At 43.2% G+C, this 23,381-nt stretch overlaps 1 protein-coding gene across 1 annotated transcript in view; it reads right to left on the bottom strand.

The window, feature by feature from the left end:
• FRMPD2 (FERM and PDZ domain containing 2) overlaps positions 1 to 13,517 on the bottom strand; it is a 102,647-nt gene extending 89,130 nt beyond the window's left edge. The window contains 1 exon segment of the mRNA XM_072806408.1: positions 13,395 to 13,517. Within this exon segment, the coding sequence (XP_072662509.1) occupies positions 13,395 to 13,419 (25 nt within the window). The 5' untranslated portion in view covers positions 13,420 to 13,517.
• Between the last annotated feature and the right edge of the window lie 9,864 nt (positions 13,518 to 23,381).

The raw sequence follows: 23,381 nt of genomic DNA, 5'->3' as shown, positions 1-23,381 counted from the left end.
TTCCACAGATCAGAATCTTTTGAGGGGCTTGGCAGGGAAGCATTGTTCAACCTACCACCTGCCATTTTTCATTCAATACTCTACCTGTTGGCCAAAAAAGGTATCAGCCCTGGGAGGTTGAATCTCCAGCTCCTCAACTCCCTGGCTGTGTGAGCTTGGGCACAAGTATATATATTCTTAATGTCTCTATGCCTTAGTCTTGTCATCTGGGAAACAGGGTTAATCATAGCAGCTACCTCATGTAACTGTTAGCAGATTATGTTAAAGGGCTAGGTATGTAAAAAGTGATGAATGCATCTTATTTCCCTTCTCTTTCTATCTCTGTTATAATCACTCAGAGGGATTTTAAGCATCAGAGCTGCTGAGAAGTTTCCAAGTATGAGATTCTTAAGATATGGTGTTAATTGTTTCCATCTGTCTGCCAAGATTGAGGTGCTTTAAACAACCCATTTTAAACCTTAGCAAGATGCCTAAAATATCTCAATCTCCCCAAAATAGACACCCTACACAACCAGGAAAGGATGGGGCTCCCAAGGAATCAAACCTCTCAGAACGATCCGTTTTCCCTCCTCCTTTTGGTCCTTATGTCTCCCTTCATTCCTTCTCCCTTTGGACATTGATTAAAAACCTTCTGCCTGCACTCAGACCAAAATATGAGCAAAACTTTCCAGAAGGCAAATGACATCCCCCCCTAGGAAAAAAAGACAGCTTTTGCCTCATCTGGGTTCTGTTTAAAGGGCTAAAGGTATCAAGGCTTAACTTCCAGAACTCTCCTACAGTGACTTCCTTGAAACTTGATCTCAAGCCAGTAATGGATGATATTGTGTCACTACTATATTCTTCACAGAGACCCTACTCTCCAATATAAACACTGGCTGTACCAACATGGTATGACCTTGAGCAAGTAACTTCCCAAAATCTCTTCCCCTCCCCCGCCCCACTATGAAACAGAATGATGCTTCCTACTTTACAAGGTGGTTGTGAGAAACAGAACAAGCCAATGAAAAAACGACGACCAGCAGATATCCTACCTTTCTTCAGTCTCCCAAGATAGAACGTTGCATTTCTAGATAGGAGAATGGATATTGAAGTGGAGAAAAACATTCAGAGTATTTTAGAGGAGTGTTTCTCCTACCATCCATCTTTTACATAATATTTCCCCAGTATTTGTTATATTACCTATGCTCATACGGCAACTTTTTTTATTTAAGTGCATTTATTTTAAAAGGAAATTGTTGTTTTAAGAAATGGAAAAATTAGGAGGAGGGGCAAGATGGCGGAAGAGTAGGGTCCCCAAGTCACCTGTCCCCACCAAATTACCTAGATAACCTTCAACTCATCCTGAAAATCTATGAATTCGGCCTGAGATTTAAAGAGGCAACAGCGGGAATGCTACAGGGAGAAGAGTTCGCGCTTCATTCAAGGTAGGAAGACGGGGAAAAAGAAATAAAGAAACAAAAGGCCTCCAAGGGGGAGGGGCCCCGCGAGGAGCCGGGCTGAGGCCGGGACGAGTGTCCCCAGGACAGGAGAGCCCCGTCCCGGAGACGCAGGAGCTGCACCGACCTTCCCGGGCAGAAAGGGGCTCGCAGGGAGGTGGAGCAGGACCCAGGAGGGCGAGGATGCCCTTGGGCTCCCGGGGACACTAACAGACACCTGCGCCCCGGGAGAGTGCGCCGAGCTCCCTAAGGGCTGCAGCGCGCACGGCGGGACCCGGAGCAGCTCGGAGGGGCTCGGGCAGCGGCTCCGCGGAGGGGGCTGCGGGGCGGGAGCGCGAATCCAACAGCGCAGGCCCCGGAGCACAGGGCGCCGGGACACAGCCCAGGATCCGACCTCCCCCGGGACAGGCAGAGGCGGGGAGGGCCCAGGACAGCGAGGACGCTCCTGCCCCGAGCTGAGCAGCTCAGCGGCCCCGCCCCGGAGCCTCCAGGCCCTGCACATGAGCGCTCCGGAGTTACTGCAGGGGCTGACTCCAGGTTTCCAGAGCTGGCCGCTGCCACTGGGGCTGTTCCTCCTGCGGTCTCACGGGGTAAACAACCCCCACTGAGCCCTGCACCAGGCAGGGGCAGAGCAGCTCCCCCAAGTGCTAACACCTGAAAATCAGCACAACAGGCCCCTCCCCCAGAAGACCAGCTAGACGGACAAGTTCCAGGGGAAGTCAAGGACTTAAAGTATACAGAATCAGAAGATACTCCCCTGTGTTTCTTTTTTTTTTTTTTCTTTCTTTCTTTCTTTCTTTCTTTCTTTCTTTCTTTCTTTCTTTCTTTCTTTCTTTCTTTCTTTCTTTCCTTTCTTTCTTTCTTTCTTTCTTTCTTTATTTCTTTTTGCTTTTTGATTTCTGATTGCTTCCCCCACCCTTTTTTCCCCTTTCTTTCTTTTTATTTCTTTTTCTTCTCTTTTTTTCTTCCTTTTTTCTTTTTTCTTCTTCTCTTTTCTTTCCTTCTTTCTCTCCTCTCTTTTTCTCCTTTTCCCAATACAACTTGTTTTTGGCCACTCTGCACTGAGAAAAATGACTAGAAGGAAAACCTCACCTCAAAAGAAAGAATCAGAAACAGTCCTCTCTCCCACAGAGTTACAAAATCTGGATTACAATTCAATATCAGAAAGCCAATTCAGAAGCACTATTATACAGCTACTGGTGGCTCTAAAAAAAGGGATAAAGGACTCAAGAAACTTCATGACTGCACAATTTAGATCTAATCAGGCAGAAATTAAAATCAATTGAATAAATAATAGTGAAAGGGAAAATAAGGGAAGGGAGAAGAAATGTGTGGGAAATATCAGAAAGGGAGACAGAACGTAAAGACTGCTAACTCTGGGAAACGAACTAGGGGTGGTAGAAGGGGAGGAGGGCGGGGGGTGGGAGTGAATGGGTGACGGGCACTGGGTGTTATTCTGTATGTTAGTAAATTGAACACCAATAAAAAAAAAAAAAAATAAATAAACATCAATTGAATGAGATGCAATCCAAACTAGAAGTCCTAATGACGAGGGTTAACGAGGTGGAAGAACGAGTGAGTGACATACAAGACAAGTTGATGGCAAAGAGGGAAACTGAGGAAAAAAGAGACAGACAATTAAAAGACCATGAAGACAGATTAAGGGAAATAAGTGACAGCCTGAGGAAGAAAAACCTACGTTTAATTGGGGTTCCCGAGGACGCCGAAAGGGACAGAGGGCAAGAATATGTATTTGAACAAATCATAGCTGAAAACTCTCCTAATCTGGGAAGGGAAACAGGCATTCAGATCTAGGAAATAGAGAGATCCCCCCCTAAAATCAATAAAAACCGTTCAACACCTCGACATTTAATTGTGAAGCTTGCAAATTCCAAAGATAAACAGAAGATCCTTAAAGCAGCAAGAGACAAGAAATCCCTGACCTTTATGGGGGGGAGCATTAGGGTAACAGCAGACCTCTCCACAGTGACCTGGCAGCCCAGAAAGGGCTAGCTGGATATATTCAGGGTCCTCAATGAGAAGAACACGCAACCAAGAATACTTTATCCAGCAAGGCTCTCATTCAAAATGGAAGGAGAGATAAAGAGCTTCCAAGACAGGCAGCAACTGAAAGAATATGTGACCTCCAAACCAGCTCTGCAAGAAATTTTAACGGGGACTCTTAAAATTCCCCTTTAAGAAGAAGTCAGTGGAATAATCCACAAAAACAAGGACTGAATAGATATCATGATGACACTAAACTCATATCTGTCAATAGTAACTCTGAACGTGAACGGGCTTAATGACCCCATCAAAAGGCGCAGGGTTTCAGACTGGATAAAAAAGCAGGACCCATCTATTTGCTGTCTACAAGAGACTCTTTTTAGACAGAAGGACACCTACAACCTGAAAATAAAAGGTTGGAGAACCATTTACCATTCAAATGGTCCACAAAAGAAAGCAGGGGTAGCCATCCTTATATCAGATAAACTAAAATTTACCCTGAAGACTGTAGTGAGAGATGAAGAGGGACACTATATCATACTTAAAGGATCTATCCAACAAGAGGACTTAACAATCCTCAATATATATGCCCCGAATATGGGAGCTGCCAAATATATCAATCAATTGATAACCAAAGTGAAGAAATACTTAGATAATAATACACTTATACTTGGTGACTTCAATCTAGCACTTTCTACACTCGATAGGTCTTCTAAGCACAACATCTCCAAAGAAACGACAGCTTTAAATGATACACTGGACCAGATGGATTTCACAGATATCTACAGAACTTTACATCCAAACTCAACTGAATACACATTCTTCTCAAGTGCACATGGAACTTTCTCCAGAATAGACCACATACTGGGTCACAAATTGGGTCTGAACCGATACCAAAAGATTGGGATCGTTCCCTCCATATTCTCAGACCATAATGCCTTGAAATTAGAACTAAATCACAACAAGAAGTTTGGAAGGACCTCAAACACGTGGAGGTTAAGGACCATCCTGCTAAAAGATGAAAGGGCCAACCAGGAATTTAAGGAAGAATTTTAAAAATTCATGGAAACTAATGAGAATGAAGATACAACTGTTCAAAATCTTTGGGATGCAGCAAAAGCAGTCCTGAGGGGGAAATACATCGCAATACAAGCATCCATTCAAAAACTGGAAAGAACTCAAATACAAAAGCTAACCTTACGCATAAAGTAGCTAGGGAAAAAACATCAGATGGACCCTACGCCCAGCAGAAGAAGAGAGTTAATAAAGATTCGAGCAGAACTCAACAAATTCAAGACCAGAAGAACTGTGGAACAGATCAACAAAACCAGGAGTTGGTTCTTTGAAAGAATTAATAAGATAGATAAACCATTAGCCAGCCTTATTAAAAAGAAGAGAGAGAAGACTCAAATTAATAAAATCATGAATGAGAAAGGAGAGATCACTACCAACACCAAGGAAATACAAACGATTTTAAAAACATATTATGAACAGCTATACGCCAATAAATTAGGCAATCTAGAAGAAATGGACGCATTCCTGGAAAGCCAAAAACTACCAAAACTGGAACAGGAAGAAATAGAAAACCTGAACAGGCCAATAACCAGGGAGGAAATTGAATCAGTCTTCAAAAACCTCCCAAGACACAAAAGTCCAGGGCCAGATGGCTTCCCAGGGGAATTCTATCAAATGTTTAAAGAAGAAACCATACCTATTCTCCTAAAGCTGTTTGGAAAGATCGAAAGATATGGAGTACTTCCAAACTCATTCTATGAGGCCAGCATCACCTTAATTCCAAAACCAGACAAAGACCCCACCAAAAAGTAGAATTACAGACCAATATCGCTGATGAACATGGATGCAAAAATTCTCAACAAGATACTAGCCAAGAGGATCCAACAGGACGTTAAGAAGTTATTCACCATGACCAAGTGGGATTTATCCCCGGGACAGAAAGCTTGTTCAACACTCGTAAAACAATCAATGTGATTCATCATATCAGCAAGAGAAAAACCAAGAACCATATGATCCTCTCATTAGATGCAGAGAAAGCATTTGACAAAATACAGCATCCATTCCTGATCAAAACTCTTCAGAGTGTAGGGATAGAGGGAACATTCCTCAACATCTTAAAAGCCATCTACAAAAAGCCCACAGCAAATGTCATTCTCAATGGGGAAGCACTGGGAGCCTTTCCCCTATGATCAGGAACAAGACAGGGATGTCCACTCTCACCACTGCTATTCAACATAGTACTGGAAGTCCTAGCCTCGGCAATCAGACAACAAAAAGACATTAAAGGCATTCAAATTGGCAAAGAAGAAGTCAAACTCTCCCTGTTCACCAATGACATGATACTCTACATAGAAAACTCAAAAGCCTCCACTCCAAGATTGCTAGAACTCATACAGCAATTTGGCAGCGTGGCAGGATACAAAATCAATGCCCAGAAGTCAGTGGCATTTCTATACACTAACAATGAGACTGAAAAAAGAGAAATTAAGGAGTCAATCCCATTTACCCGAAAGCATAAGATACCTAGGAATAAACCTCACCAAAGAGGTAAAGGATCTATACCCTAAAAACTACAGAACACTTCTGAAAGAAATTGAGGAAGACACAAAGAGATGGAAAAATATTCCATGCTCATGGATTGGAAGAATTAATATTGTGAAAATGTCAATGTTACCAAGGGCAATTTACATATTTAATGCAATCCCTATCAAAATACCATGGACTTTCTTCAGAGGGTTAGAACAAATTATTTTAAGATTTGTGTGGAATCAGAAAAGACCCCGAATAGCCAGGGGAATTTTAAAAAAAGAAAACCATAGCTGGGGGCATCACAATGCCAGATTTCAAGTTGTCCTACAAAGCTGTGGTCATCAAGACAGTGTGGTACTGGCACAAAAACAGACACATAGATCAATGGAACAGAATAGAGAACCCAGAAGTGGACCCTGAACTTTATAAAGGAGGAAAGACTATCCACTAGAAGAAAGACAGTCTCTTCAATAAATGGTGCTGGGAAAATTGGACATCCACATGCAGAAGAGTGAAACTAGACCACTCTCTTGCACCAGACACAAAGATAGACTCAAAATGGATGAAAGATCTAAATGTGAGAGAAGAATCCATCAAAATCCAAGAGGAGAACACAGGCAACACCCTTTTTGAACTCGGCCACAGTAACTTCTTGCAAGATACATCCACGAAGGCAAAAGAAACAAAAGCAAAAATGAACTATTGGGACCTTATCCAGATAAGAAGCTTTTGCACAGCAAAGGATACAGTCGGCAAAACTAAAAGGCAACCTACAGAATGGGAGAAGATATTTGCAAATGACGTATCAGATAAAGGGCTAGTTTCCAAGATCTGTAAAGAACTTCTTAAACTCAACACCAAAGAAACAAACAATCCAATCATGAAATGGGCAAAAGACATGAACAGAAATCTCACAGAGGAAGACAGAGACATGGCCAACACGCACATGAGAAAATGCTCCGCATCACTTGCCATCAGGGAAATACAAATCAAAACCACAATGAGACACCACCTGACACCAGTGAGAATGGGGAAAATTAACAAGACAGGAAACAACAAATATGGGAGAGGATGTGGAGAAAGGGGAACCCTCCTGCACTGTTGGTGGGAATGTGAACTGGTGCAGCCACTCTGGAAAACTGTGTGGAGGTTCCTCAAAGAGTTAAAAATAGACCTGCCCTACGACCCAGCAATTGCACTGTTGGGGATTTACCCCAAAGATACAGATGCAATGAAACGCCGGGACACCTGCACCCCGATGTTTCTAGCAGCAATGTCCACAATAGCCAAACTGTGGAAGGAGCCTCGGTGTCCATCGAAAGATGAATGGATAAAGAAGATGTGGTCTATGTATACAATGGAATATTCCTCAGCCATCAGAAACGACAAATACCCACCATTTGCTTCGATGTGGATGGAACTGGAAGGTATTATGCTGAGTGAAGTAAGTCAATCGGAGAAGGACAAACATTATATGTTCTCATTCATTTGGGGAATATAAATAATAGTGAAAGGGAATATAAGGGAAGGGAGAAGAAATGAGTAGGAAATATCAGAAAGGGAGACAGAACATAAAGACTCCTAACTCTGGGAAACGAACTAGGGGTCGTGGAAGGGGAGGAGGGCGGGGGGTGGAGGTGAGTGGGTGATGGGCACTGAGGGGGACACTTGACGGGGTGAGCACTCGGTGTTATTCTGTATGTTGGCAAATTGAACACCAATAAAAAATAAATTTATTATTAAAAAAAGAAATGGAAAAATTAGTATTATTGGACATAAATAGAAGATAATGGTAACTTTTTTTTTTTAATCATTGAAATCTTACCACAGCCCAAAGCTGGGTCTTTCATTGTGAAAGGAGCAATGTCAAAAATATAATTCAATGTTATTAATGCAATTCATGTTCCATGGTCCTGCCTTTCCTTTGGGAAGCCTTATGTCATCCTTTTTTAAGGTCTCAGGGCTGGTTTTAGTGTAATCTGTACTCAGGATGGATTGATTGAGTCCTCACCAATTATACTTTAAGGTAATGCCTTCTAAGGAGAATGGCACTTTGCAGCTCATAGAGTTTGCAGAAATTCTTCTGATTCCCACAAAAATCCTTCAGAGGAGGGACACCTGGGTGGCTGAGTGGTTGTCTGCCTTCAGCTCAGGGCGTGAACCCAGGATGGGGTGGTGGGGTCGAGTCCTGCATCCGGCTGCCTGCAGGGAGCCTGCTTCTCCCTCTATGTCTTTGCCTCTCTCTCTCTATCTGTGTCTCTCATGAATAAATAAATAAATCTTTTAAAAAAATCCTTCAAAGGATTCCTTCAAAGGCAAGGCAAAATGATCCCCATAAGCAGATGAAGAAACTGAGAAGGCAACTGACTTAAGATTCTAAAAGTCTGGCTCATAAGTGCAATTTAAGTTTCTAAAATAAAGCACGGGAGGGTGGGTTGTAAACTAACAAGACTAATTAAAGCTACATATGTTTAAATTATGACTCAATGGAATTATGGGGAAAAGGAGATAGAGCAGCAGAAGTAAGGCAAGAAAAAAAAGGGGGGGCAATTAGAAGTAGAGCTGCCAGTGACCAAGAATAAAATGAAAACCAAGTCTGGCGAAGGAGAGTTAACCAGACAGTCTCATGTGAGAGGTAAGGGAGGGAAAACAGCTAAAAACACTGACCTCAGGGCCAATACGGAGAGGAAGATGGAAATATCAAAGCATAGTGGCTGAGAGGGCAGGTCTTGAATCTGAGTTGGACTGACTCCTATCTACCTCAGGAAACTTAGTTTTTTCCTCTTTACCCATCTATAACACGACTTATTGCATCTGACACACAGTAGCTTCTCAATAAGCACTAGCTATTCATATTGATCAACATTGACTATAAAGTGAGGGCAGAGGATAGGGTGGGGACAAACCCACAAAACGAGGGCTTTTGAGAGTAGAAATGGCATCACCCATAGAGCTGCGCCATTAGGGCATCACCTGGGAACTTGTTAGAAATGCAGACTCAGGCCCTCCCTGGGCTCTCTTAGAATCTCTATTTTGTTTGTTTGCTTGTTTTTTAAAAGATTTCTTATTTATTTACTTATGAGACATACAGAGAGAGAGGTAGATACATAGGCAAAGGGAGAAGTAGGCTCCTTGTGCGGAGCCTGATGTGGGGCTCCATCCCAGGACCCTGGGATCATGACCTGAGCTGAAAGCAGATGTTCAACCACTGAACCACCCAGGTGCCCCCAGAATCTTTGACAAGATCACTGGATGGTTCATCCGCCTATTATAAGTTACAGATAGTACTGCCCTAGGTCCCATTGATTATTTGGAAGAACCAGTTACGATGGCTGGTGGGCGATGGCTGTAGCCAGCTAAAATTTGGAGGTAGAATTACTGTGTTAGGTAACCAGGAAGATCGTACCTAGGGCTTGCTCCAGGGTACTTGAGTAACTACTCTCTCAGATGAAAGGGGAGGAATTCGGTGGAGGATTTATGGACTGAGGCCATAAACCTGGGCCAGCTGCACAGTGTCAGGTGGGGTTATTTGGCCTACACACAGAAACTGTGCGTGAAGGGGACCTATAAAAGAGGATAATATGTGAGGGAAGGGTGACAAACAGGGCCAGAGACAAGGGAGATTGAGAAGGAGAGAGATGGATGGTCAGCAGAACTGTTTATATGGGCTCTCTTACAGGCTGTGTGCCCACCCACACTTCCCTGCCCCCACCAAGAGCACCCCTATGGTCCAGCTAGGTCCTTCCTCTATAACCTTCTTCCTCTATAACCTCAAGTCCATTGAGCATGACTGATGGAGAGGCAGCATGGGCAAGGGGCGGCACCCAAGAAGTTTTGCATCACTTTCCAGATATTCCTAAAGGCTTACAACACAGTTTGAAGAGAGTAGCATTACATTCACTTTCTAGAAAGGCGAAGTAAACACTACCTTAAAAATAAAAGGATTCGGGACACCTGGGTGGCTCAGTGGTTGGGCGCCTGCCTTCCGCTCAGGTCATGATCCTGGAATCCAGGATTGAGTCCCACATCGGGCTCCTTGCGTGGAGCCTACTTCTCCCTCTCTCTGGGTCTGCTTCTCTCATGAATAAATAAATAAATCTTTTTTTTTTTTTTTAAAGCCAAGTTTTTTAACCAAATAAATAAAAGGATTCACGCAGACCAACTCAACCAAAATAGGTTCCATGGAGCACTGTTATGCCAGACCTGGGGATTGAGATGCTGGGAATTCAAAATATCAGACTCATTCCTCCCCAAGAGGGGCTAACTGGCAGGGGAATGAGCACAGATTCTATAGGCATCTGAAAGAATCTGTGACTTCTCAAGACTGCAAATAGTGGGGTGCCTGGGTGGCTCAATCCATTGAGCATCTGCTTTTGGCTCAGGTCATGATCTTGGGGTCCTGGGATAGAGCTCCTCATAGGGCTCTCTCCCCAGTGGGGAGTCTGCTTCTCCCTCTCCCTCTGCCCCTCCGCCCCCAAACCCCCTCCACTCATGCTATCTTTCTCTTTCTCAAATAAATGAATAAAATCTTAAAAAAAAAAAAAAAGATAGGGCACCCAGGTGGCTTAGTGGTTGGGCATCTGCCTTTGGCTCAGGTCGAGATCCCAGAATCCTGGGATGAGGTCTTGTATCAGGTTCCCTGCCGGGAGCCTGCTTCTCCCTCTGCCTCTCTCTCTCTCTCTGTCTCTCTGTCTCTCTGTCTCTCTTTCTCTCTCTGTGTCTCATGAAAAAATAAATAAAAAATATTTTTAAAAAAAGAGACTGGAAATAGCCCTCAACTTTCTCCACTCTGTATTTAAATCTATGATTATCCTTCTATTTTGGCCTTTTCAAAGACTCCAACATTGCTTTGAACCCCCGGAATCCACTCTTATATTTCTTATTTTGAGGAGTGGTATATTTGTCCATAGAGAGAAGAACATCTTCTTAATTCCTTTCTTGGTCCCTGCTTCTCCCATCCCTGATAATCATATTCCCATCCCCATGGATTCTGCCTCTTTAAACCCTCTTGGATCCTGTGCTGTGCTGAGGAAAGCTACTACTGACCAGTGAGAGTCAATAATTAAATCTCTAGAAATTTCACAAGCTGGTTGTTAAACATAATCATTGTAAAAATAAATAAATAATAAGTTGCATGAACTTCCAATTAAATAAATTATATTCATAATATATTCAAAATCCACCATTAATTATTTTAGTACATTTGATTATTGCCTATCTCTTCAGCTCCTTTAAATCAATTGCATTTGTGTGGCGGAGATACTATATAATGATATGTTAGTACATATCTCTTCAAACTTTGTGTTCAGTAATTGCACCTTGAAAGCTTGGAATTGACCACAGAGGGAATATTTACACCACAGAAATTGGCAAAATGTACACATCAGGGCTTGATTTGTTGTTTTGTTGATGATCTAGACTTAAGAAAGTGATGGAGAAAATGTTAATCATTCAGATTAAACCTAAAAGTGGGTCACGTCTCTAGCTGTGCTATTGTGAATAGCACAAAAATTGAGGAACTGTTCTTCCAGAATTCAAAAACTATTATCCAATTCAGCAGTCACTCATGTCAGTGACAAATGAGTGAAGTTAAAACATTCACCTTCATTGCTTAACTTCTTACTTGCCAGTATAAACCAAAAAGCAGCCAGCATTCATGTTGGGACTATACTCATTGGTTAATTGCAAACATAGGCTGACTAAGAGTTCAGCAAAATCGATGTATGCAGTCTGTGTGAATCAACTGGCTGTATGAAATTTGCAATGAAGAGTCATATATTGGGATCCCTGGGTGGCGCAGCGGTTTGGCGCCTGCCTTTGGCCCAGGGCGCGATCCTGGAGACCCGGGATTGAATCCCACGTCGGGCTCTCAGTGCATAGAGCCTGCTTCTCCCTCTGCCTGTGTCTCTGCCTCTCTCTCTCTCTCTCTCTCTGTGACTATCATAAATAAATTTTTTAAAAAATTAAAAAAAAAGAGTCATATATTTTACTACTCATCAATTGTGCAATACGCATATCCTTCATGTAAATAAAATTTATTATAAACATATATATGTGTATAGTACGCACGTTTGTTTATTTTTCTTTTCACTGTGCTGGAAGCTCCTGATTGGAGGGTCTGGAACATTCCCGCTCATGTTTCCCTAGGTCAGTATGTCTGTTGGCATCCCAGCCTTGATCCCCTCCAACCCCACATGGATATTACTACCAGAAGAATCTTTCTGATATTTAAATGCAATCATGGCATCCCCTTATTAAAATTATTAGTGGTTTTCCAGAACTTTCTAAATGGGATGCAAGCCATAGAAGGCTTTTCTTGCTCTGCTCTGTTCACCTCTGTAGCCTCCTCTTCTATCAGATGCTCACATTCACACTTCACTACAGTTATGCCAAACTGCCTGCTATTCCCAGAATATCCTTTACTTATTCATATCACTGGACTTTTATGCATGTTTTCCTCTGCCTGCGATAGCTTGCCCTAACTCCTCTCCTCCTACCTCCTGCTAGTTCACACCCAGCATTCAAACCTGTTCAAACACCATCTCTTCCAGGAGCCTCACCACTTCAGCACTTTCTACTGCCACATGTTGTCATGCAGGCTCACCTCTTTGGCTCCTGCATTCACCTGGAAGATTCTCCAGGCAGAGACAGGTGTCCCCAGAACCTAGCACTTGGCTTGGCAGCCAGGAGATACCTAGTAAGTGCTTGCTGAATTGATTAATTCATTGATTTCGGCTATAACCTATAGCAAATAACAGGATGTAGCCAGGAGAAATAAACACACTTCACCTCTGAATTCAGTTGTCACTTAAAAAACAAAAGTCATTGACACTTTATTTCCCATTGTTTTCTGGAAGTCAACTAAATAAAGCCCAAAATTCTACTCTAAAGCACTGACCTGCTTTAAGCATAATCAAAATATCCATTTCTCAAAGATAGTGACAGTTGTCATTTATTGGACTACTCCTCTGCTTCAAGCATGTGCTAAGTGCCTGAAATACATCACCTCATGTATCCTCAATAACTCTCTAATGTAGGTACTATTATCCCTATTCTACAGATGAGGAAAGTGAGTCTCAGGAAAATTAAAACATTACCTTTGAATTTGAATTTGCTAACAGATGCTGAATAGCAAAGTGATGATTCAAACAAGGGTTGGTCTGACTCTAAAACCCAAGTTTTCTCTGCTAAGCCCATTCTTCGCCGCTTTAAAGCAAATCCACATTTGAACCAGGCAGGCTCCTATAGTAGCCTTGAATAAATAATACTCCAAATAATACTGCAGAATTCCTAACATGGGGCTTAGTCCAGTTGTGTTATCCTTATTCCTGATACCCAAAGCTAAGGAATGGATTTGCCCTTCCCCTGACCCAGATTTATGGAAGAAAAGTGAACATCACCAAGAAGTACCTGTGTCCTGAGTCAGAGGCTGCATCCGAAAGTCTCTGCAATCATGATCAGGTCTAGGCCTTCACCAGGGACAATTTTTCAACAACAAGCAGGGGTCTCTTGCTCACCTCTGTTGAGCTACTGAGGCCCCTGGCACTGCTGCCACTGTTTACTGTTTGTTACTAAGCACTTGGCTGCCCAGGGAGTGAGTCAACAAAGGGCCTTCCCTTTCCTGACTCTTGTTTTCTTGCCCTGAGCCCCGTGCAGTCTCTGGCCTATTCACAAGCAGAGCCACCCCACTATAACTGCGTCCCCAAGGCCCGTGACCTGTAAGAGAGCTTGTAAGAGCTCTAGTGGATTAGGTGCCACTGAAGACAATAGGATTGTGGCTCAGAGTGAGCTTTTACACGGATGTCACTTTATTTCCTGGTCCAATCAAAAGAAAGGGCCTTGCAAGGAATAAGGGGGCCAGCCAAGAGCCGAGTCTTAGTTTCATTTATTCAACAGCCCTCCATGCTGTTCAACAGGGTTAGACTTTGGACCTGCAGTCGGCAGGGCAGAGTAACAAGCAAGATCATGATGAGGAACAAAGACCTGGAACTGCTAGGGCGAAGGCAAGAGGAATGTGGTTGTGATTGTTATATACACACAAAATTAATCATCATGATAATAAAAATAACTAAATAAACAAAGAAGGTAGGAGGAAACTTTTGGAGGTGACAAATAGGTTTATGGCATAGATCATAGTGATGCTTTTGCAGGTGGATGCTTATCTCCAAATTCATCACGTTAAATAAATACATTAAATATACACAGCTCTTTCTACATCAATCATACCTCAATAAAATGCTTTGTTTTGTTTTTAAAAGAGGAATGTGGTCAGAGAAAGAGGAAGAGGAATTGTCACACTCTCTGGTACTTGGATTCAGAAAAGAACCAGCAGAGGAGAAGAACAGCAAGAATTAGATTCTAGCTCTGCAGAAGTAGGGGTGGAAGAACAGGTCTTTGGAGCCCCCTAAATAAACAGCAATTTCAAAACTGACTTTCAAACAAAAATATGCATTTTACCTCATATATTGACCAAAAAATAAAATGACACTTGATGAAACTCAGTGCTTGAGAGCATGGTGGACAAGCAGTCCCTTGCCAGTAGTGGGAATGTAGATCGGTGCCTGCTTTCAATAGGGCATTTGGTAATATTCATTAATACTGTAAATGTAACAAAAAAACTGTAAATGTACAAAGCATTTGGAAACCTATTTGTGAGGAACTGCCCCATGAGCATTCTTGCAAATGTTCACTCAAGCACATATAAAAGGACACTTACTGCAGTATTTTCTTTTTGTTATGGTGAAAAGCTGGAAGCCACCAAAATGTCCATCAGTAGTGGACAGGTAAGTAGACTGTTGTTCACACACATTGAAAATCGAACTACACGGGATCCCTGGGTGGCGCAGCGGTTTGGCACCTGCCTTTGGCCCAGGGCACGATCCTGGAGACCCGGGATCGAATCCCACATCGGGCTCCCGGTGCATGGAGCCTGCTTCTCCCTCTGCCTATGTCTCTGCCTCTCTCTCTCTCTGTGACTATCATAAATAAAAAATAAATAAAATAAAATAAAAAATAAAAAATAAGAAAATCGAACTACACAGCTATGCAGAGGGAGGCAGATCTGCATGTGCTGGCACTCAACGCTTACCCAGAAAGCCTTTTAAAAAGCCAGAAGTGTGGATTCGACCTGTATGATTCCCCTTTGTGAATAGCTATATAAATATTATATAATACATTCTTTATATATATATCTATATTATATATTAAATTATACATATTAAATATTCATGTATATTCTTTATCTAGAAGGAATCATTGGGAACTTAACAGTGATTGTTTTGTGGAGCGAGTTTTAAATGTTATTAATTAATCATGAGTTATTATTTAATCAGGAAAATTATTGTCCATTTTTGGGCTTTTCCCCTGCACCCTTGTGTTATACTATGGGTTTTTTTTAAAGCAGTAAACATTATACAATATCTTACAAAATTTATTTTTTCTTCCTTAAAGCTACTTGCTCTCCACACTAGGTAGTAAAGGATTTTACAATAATCACAACCATCTTGTGCTGTTTCTCCCAAATCTGTCCCTTCATCAGATTCAGAATGGACCTTGGTAAATTCTCAGCAACATCCCACACCTGCTGAACCTGACTCTCTGGGAGGGAACAGAGGGATCCGCATTTTTTTTTTTTAAGATTTTATTTATTTATTCATGAGAGAGACAGAGAGAGGCAGAGACACAGGCAGAGGGAGAAGCAGGCTCCATGCAGGGAGCCTGATGTGGGGCTCCATCCCGGTCTCCAGGATCACGCCCTAGGCTGAAGGTGGTGCTAAACTGCTGAGCCACCCAGGCTGCCCGGGATCTGCATTTTAACAAGTGGCTGGTAGTTTTCATTTAGTAACTTGTTCAGGCCAACCATGTGCAATTGAAGAAACTGAGTCCCAGAGGGAGAAAGTGAACACTTCCAGTCATGAGGCTGGCTCCTAGGAGAACAGAGAGTAACATCTAAGTCATTGACACCCAGGGACATGCCGGTTTGCTTAAAGTCATTGCTGCCTTCACCTCTTTTGTTACAAATATTAGCACTCAGTAACAATTGCCTTCTGTACTTATCTCTGCTAAGATTTCATTCATTCAAATTAAAGCAAGGAAAAATCCTAATTCAGTACTGAGATTTAGGGATTTGCATATTTTTAGAAAATCCGATTGCTTCACTTTCAAGAATCATGTTTATTCATATTTAAATACAGTTCCTTAAAGTAGGAGATAAAATCAAGTAGAATTTAATACTAAAACCAATTCCCAGTTATGCCCCTTATTTTATTCTTGCTACCAAGGATATGTCCAATGTCTATACTGACTTATACTGCAAATTAGTTACATCTAAAATAATAAAGTTTTATTATTCTAAACAAAATCCAAGACCTCTCACACTTTGCTGGTGAGAATACAAAAAATGCACGGCTATCGTGGAAAATAGTTTGGCAGACTCTTAAAAAAACTAAACATGCTTTTGTCAGTAATTGAACCTCTGGCATTTTTCCCGAAGAAATGAAAGCTTCTGTCCACCCAAAAATTTGTACATGATTGTTTGTCAGCTTTATTTACAACAGTCAAAAACTGTTCACAACCAAAATGTCCTACGGTAGGTGAACGGTTAAACAAACCAGGGAACATTCAAACCACGGAATCCTACTCAGCAATAAAAATGAATGAACCATTGGTACATGAAACACTTATATGAATCTCAAGGGCATTAAGTTGAGTGGAAAAGCCAATTTCAAATTGTCACATACAGTATTTAAAGAGTATATATACTCTATTTATATCCTCGCAATGACAAAATTCTAGAGATGGAGAGAATACTTTAGTGGTTGCATGAGGTTAGAGATGATGGAAGGAGGGGTGATTATAAAGGGCTGGCACAGGGCAACCTTTCTGGTGACTGGAGAGTTCTGCATCTTGCTTGAGATGGTGGCGATGCAGAGGGTATGTAGCTCTGTCCACCCCTGGACTGAGCCTGCTTTCAAGGCTTGTGCAGGTCTCTCTCAGTGTAGGTGTGGCTGTAGCTTGGATATGAAGACCAAAGGCACCTCACCATGTGTGTGGCAGAGCCTGAAGAGCAGCAGCCCAGTCTGAGACTACAAGTCCAAGGCAGCTGTTCTCATAAAACCCAGAGGCTCAGAACTTTCATTTCAAATGTAGTCTTGCAGGAAGTTATAAAAGTACATTTGTCAGGGTAACGGGACAGACATATTTAAAGTCTGGTGGCCTCCATTTACACCCTGGCCCTGGGCCCTGCAACAGTTAGGAAGGGGCAGCCCCTATTCACTGATGGTGTCTGCCCTAGGCTTTCCATTTGTCTCCCCACCATCTTCTGTAGGACCTCAACAAGTCCTTGACCATGTCACTTCACCTTCCTCACCCCACATCTGCCATCCACTCCTGTATTCACACATAGCCTTTGTCATTACGAGTCATTGCATCACCTCCAAAATTTACATTTCAAATATCCTAAGTTCAGACACTTATTTTTCTAGCTTGTTGACTTGAAGTTATGTCCACTCTGACAAATTTTTGTGCCCATGAAGACCTGAAAGCCCTGGGTCCTACCACTTTTTCACTGAGCATCACTTAACCCCTGTACTTTCTTCCCTCATTATCCAGCTTTGAGTCCATGGTCCATGTGGGCAGAAATTCCTGCTAGCCATCCATCAAAATCTGTTCTCCCCTTCTTCCTGGGCATACATCCAGACTACACTTCCCAGCCTTCTTTGTGGCTAGGTGGAGCCATAAGGCAGAGTTCCAGCCAGTGGACAGGTTGTTCATCCACCCCTCCACAGCAGGGGGTGCTAGAAAGGTAGTGAAGATGATCTCAGGGACCTCGGAAGTCACAGATTATAGATGGCAGAGTCCCCTTCAGCCTGGGATCCCAATTTCCACCCATCTAGAATATTTTCCTTGGAGTGTTAAGAAAGAAAAGAAATATGTTGTCTAAGCCATCAGATTTTGTCACATCAGGACAGCGTGTCACTAAAATCATTCACCTGTAGGTCACTGGGAGCATGAGCTACAACACATCATAATGACTAAGAGGAGGATTGTTAAGCTAAGACCACCTAGATTCATATCCCAGCTCTGCCACTTACTGTCTTGGCTACCTAAGCAATATCCTGACTCTGGCTGTGCTGTGTCTCCTCATCTGTGAAATGGAGGAGGGAGACAAGTTAACACTTGTCAAGAGCATAGAGCAATTAGACCAGTGCCGGCACAATAAGCACCAAGTGTCTACTGCTACTGCATATGCCCCTCTGCTTCTCTGCTTCCACCTACCGCACCCTCATGTCCATGCAGCTGAGCCAGGCTGAAGAACAGCACGAGCCTGCGCTAAACGGTCTCACTGTGCACCCATGGCCACACAGCTCAACCACATCACCCAATAATCTCACCACATTTCCCTAGCCTGGTTGCCGTCAACTCTCCCAGGGCACAGTCATGCTGTCTCCTCTCCCCCACCCCTCCATGCTCAGCAGATAGTTTCAAGCTGTACTGAAGAGGGAGGATCTGTACAGGAAGAGCCCCTTCATGGTCTCAGCATCAAGTCTATACCTCTTGCTCTCCCCGGTCTCTTCCCTCACCTCTCCTCTCCTCAATCTTCCCAAATCAGGCTCTCCCTCACAGGAGCCCCGGGAAGGGCTATTTTTCAGGCTGCTGAGTTCCAGGATCAGGTCTCAATGCTCATAATAGTTGATCTGCTGCAGCACTGGATTAGTCTTCCTTCCTTAAAATGCTTTATTCTCCTGGATTTCAGAATGAATTCCTCTGACTTGCCTCCTGCCTTGCCAGACACTTCTTCAATCCTTGTGCTTTCTTCCCTCCTCCTGCTGACCTCTAAGTGCTAGAATACCTGGGGATTTCTTCTGCGGCCTCCTTCTCTCCTCTTTCAACACTCACTTGCCACATAAGATCTCAACTCCCATGGCTTTACCTATAGGCTGATGAATCCCTAATTCATTTACAAACAGCCCTTACCTCTCAAATAAACTGGATTCTTTTCTACAACTGTCCACATATCTTCATTTTGACGTCAAATAAGAAACTCAAATTGAAGTTTATCTGCGAGAGGCTTGGTGATTTCAATCACCTGAATAAACCCTTTCTCCTTCCTCAGTCTAATTATCTCAATTAATGGCACCACCCTCCACCCATTTGCCCAGGTCAAAAAAACTGATAGTCACTTTTGAGTGTCTTCAGTCTCTCAAACCTCATGTCTGACCAATTGGCAGGCTGTTTAAAACATATACTGGACCTGACGGCTCCTTCTCAGCACCACCCCTTATCTTCTGCCAGAACCACCATCCTCTCTAACCTGAAACTGCACAGTAGCTTCATTGCTGGTCCTGCGTTAACAATTGGCCCTTCCCAGAATATTCTCCACTCAGCCATCACAACTGTCTTTCTAAAATCAAAGGCAGATCATGTCCTCACCTCGTCAACATCTTCCCATGGATGTCCATCACACCAGTGACGTAAAAGCTGAAAGTCTTGCCAGGGCTCACGAAGGACAATCTAACCCGGCTACCACACTCTCCTCTTGACTTCCTGCACTCCAGTCACGGTGGTATTTTTGCCCCTTCAAACAGGCCCAGATTGTTCCTGATCCAAGGATTTTCTTTTTTCTTTTTTTAAAGATGTTATTTATTTATGATACACACATGTAGAGAAAGAGAGGCAGAGACAGGCAGAGACAGGCAGAGGGAGGACAGACTCCATGCAGGGAGCCTGACTAGGGACTCCATCCCAGGTCTCCAGGATCACACCCTCACCCTCGGCTGAAGGCGGCGCTAAACCGGCGCTACACCGCTGAGCCACCCTGCTGCCCTGATCCAAGGATTTCACATGTTGTTTCCCCCCACCTGGAATGTTCTTCGCTCAGATCTTCATCTACTTACTTCATCACTTCATTCAGGTCTCTGTTCAAGTGTAGCATTCCTAGAAAGGCTAACCCTTAGGTAACACGCCTTCATCATCCTGGATCCCCTTGCTTCCTTCACCTCTCTTTGTACTAATTATTGTTTTTATCTTAATAGCATGTGTTTATTGGTTGGCTTGTTTATTCTCTATTCTACCACTGACAGATAAAGCTATATGAAGGCTGGGACTTTACCCATCTTACTTATTGCTTTTGGTATGTTTTCAGCTGTGTGTGGCAAGTGAAACAATGGAAAGTGACTCAGGCAATCAAGGACATCTGTGTTCTCACATATATGTGTCTTCAACCATTCAACAGCCTCAGAACCCTGGGTTGACATTTCTTTTCTCCTCACACTGAAGAATGGCTATTGCAGCTCCAGCCTTATGTCCTGACCCAGCCATGTTAGAAGAGAGAGAAAGAACTTCATTTCCTTACATTTCATTAGAATCTTTTTCAGAATCCTAGCAAACTTCCTCTTTTATATTGTTGTCCATAGGAGGTCATGGGCAAATCCCTAAACCAAAGTGGAATAGGATGACAGTGATTGGCTCAAGTCAATCATGGCTTCCCGCTGGAAAGGAGGACCAACCCATCTTTCTGGAGCACCTGTTCCCTGATGTCTGCACATCAGGGGATCTGACACCAAGGATGATGGAGGTGTGATTACTAGATGAGAAACCAAGAATATCTGCCATTCCAATACACCTAGAACAGTGTAGTCAGAACAGATAGTCAATAAATACATGCTGACTGATTGATGTAATGTTTGTGCCTTGATAGACTAAAAGTGACCCAGACTTTCATCATGCACCCATGATGAAATGCAGAGATGAACTTTCTTTGGTCCAGTCTTGTTCATCTTCCATAGCAAACCTGTGAAGTCAATGTCTATTTACTACTTTTCAAAGAAGAAGATTAGAGCTTAAAGAGGTTGACTGAATTTGTTAAGGGCATCCAGCCAGGAAATGGGTATAGTGCTCAAATCCAGGGAGAAGCTTCAAAAATGGCAGAAATTGCACTCAAGAACAGCGGGATGATGGGCAGTGAGTGGTCTTACAAGAGCAGGACCAAGAATTACTTTCTTTAATGAGACTGTACTGTCTATCAAGGCTTTTTATATATAGCCTATGATTCCATATGCACACATACTAGAAATTAGGTAGTATTGTCTCCACTTAAACAGATTAGGAAATTGAGACTCATAGAAGTCAAATAATTTGCCCAAGGATACATAGCTGTAGCAGATGGCAAAGTTAGGATTTGGACTCCAAAGAGTCACACTTCAAACCCTATATTCCTTCCACTAGAAGAACCAGTGCAAAGGAAAGCCTTGAAGAGGTGAAGAAGTAGCTTTCTTTGAGGTGAAAGAAGGAAAAAGCTGAGTGAAAGGACACAGAAATTTTAAGGCTGATGGGGGAGAATTTGAGAAATTTCATGTCATATGGCCTGAATCTTTTTAGGAAAGTAGCTCACAAAGTCAGTTGAAGTTCAGACTTAAAAATCGAAACAATTTTGGTTTGTGGTGGGCCCTGAGAAGACTGAGATAGTGATCAGTTTGAGGGGAATAGCAAAGATGATAAGCAGCAGGTGGGCCATGGGAGCTATGTGGAGGGTCAGAGAATCAGGAAGCCCAGAGGGAGGCCCAGTGAGGAGAGATGACTGGGACAAGGCACAGACAAGTGCCAAAGATGGGCTCAGTGCCTGACATTGCATGTCCTCTCAGTGGATGAGGGCAGGGATTTTTAAAGACCAGACATCAAAGACCATCCAAATCTGGAGCGGATGGCACCTGGGCAGTTTTTGAGGAAGACTGGCAGAATGGGAGCTTTAGACATAGAGGAAGGAGGATCCTGGTAAATATCATGGAAGGGCCCGGTAGTGCTGAGCAGGACAGGTCTAGGCTCCGTGGGATCTATATGTGATCAGAAAGGACAGGGAAAGTAGAGAGACAGGGGAGGGGGACAGAGCCAACTGTGACTGGCAGGCTAGCCAGAAATGTCAGGGCAGGGCCTGAGACCTGCCGCTTTTACTTACCTGCTTCAGGGCTAAACTTTTAACTTCTGCTAAGCTTACGTAGTCAGGTGCAAGGGCATCTGACAAATGTGTGTGATTTGGAATGACTGACAGTGTTGCTGCTACTCACTGAGAAAAAATTTGGGCACTGTTTTCCTAGGAACCGTAATTGAAAGGAAGGCATATACCTTAATAAGACTCTCATGGCAAGGTTCTGTGGTCCAACTCTGTAAGTCACAAGGAGGGTCCTCACAGCCTGAGCAGAACGATCTACCTCACTCACAGTCAGATACTGTGCAGGCAGACACCTTTTCCCTGTTCGTTTAACCTTATGTGGTTGGCTCTCCTTTCAGGAGCAATGATTTCAATGGAATGTTCTGGTCCAGGTAGAAAAGAGGGCAGGTCTGGAACTCAAAAACACAGCAGCAGTACACTAGGGCCAGAATCCACTAAAGCCAGCTCTACAGACAGAGGAGGATCAAAGTCCTTTGGGATACAGATGGAGATAAATACAGGTCAAGGCCACCAAACTGAAGGTTGAAGACGCCAAACTCCTATGTCCTTTCTTCTCATGGCAAGTGCTAGGTTGCTGGCAAGGTGCTAGGAACAAACAGATAACCTCTTGAGTGCCCAACTGACAAAGGAAGCACAAAATTCAGGAAAGGGGCCCATTCTTTGTTGGTTTCTCTACCACTGAGAAGGTGAGCTTGGCCATAGCGGACTCTTTGTGATTGCTCCTTCCACATTACACACAGCAGTAGACATCTCAGATTTGCCAGTAATAAAAGGGCCGGGCACACTACCCTCCCACCACTTCTTGTCCAAATGTTACCCTTGTTGAATGAGACAGCTTTCATTCATAAACGGCCCACAGTGGCTCTGTGGGGAGGGCTGCTATTGGGCCCTGAGGTGGGAAAGTGGTGCTTGACTTTGCCCTGCTGCCTCTGCTCTTAGTGGCAGCCATAGCTATGCACTCCCAGCACCACCACCACAGTTCCTTCTGACACTCCTTTCCCCGCCCTCAACAGCCTGCCCATCTGGGGATGAGAAGTCTGCCTCTCCAGGTCTTGCCCTAGCTCCTGCTGTGACCTCCTGCATCTGCTTGAGTTTTCCATTCACAGGCAGGGGCCTGGCCTAGAAAAGTATGAGAACAATGAAGCTTCCCCATCCTCCCATGGCTCACTCATTCATCAATTCCACCACTCAACAGCCATGGGAATTTGTATGAATTACTTTACTTTTCTGTTAAAACGGAATGATTGTGAGAATTAAGTGAGTACAGACACAGATACAAGTTAATTATCATCATCTACTGAAATCAACCCTGTGGCAGGCACACTTCACAATGCAAAGGAGAGTGGTAAATGAGGTCTGTGTATAAATGGCTTAGTACTGGGGAGGCTTGCAATACTGCGCCTCCATCTATAGTCCATTATCTGTGGAAAAACATATTCTTGAATAAAGCA

Source organism: Canis lupus, chromosome 29 (assembly GCF_048164855.1).
Source record: "Canis lupus baileyi chromosome 29, mCanLup2.hap1, whole genome shotgun sequence".
In the NCBI taxonomy this organism is placed as follows: domain Eukaryota; kingdom Metazoa; phylum Chordata; class Mammalia; order Carnivora; family Canidae; genus Canis; species Canis lupus.
Note: the sequence above shows the minus strand (reverse complement) of the source record. Positions and strands in the feature narration are given on the sequence as shown.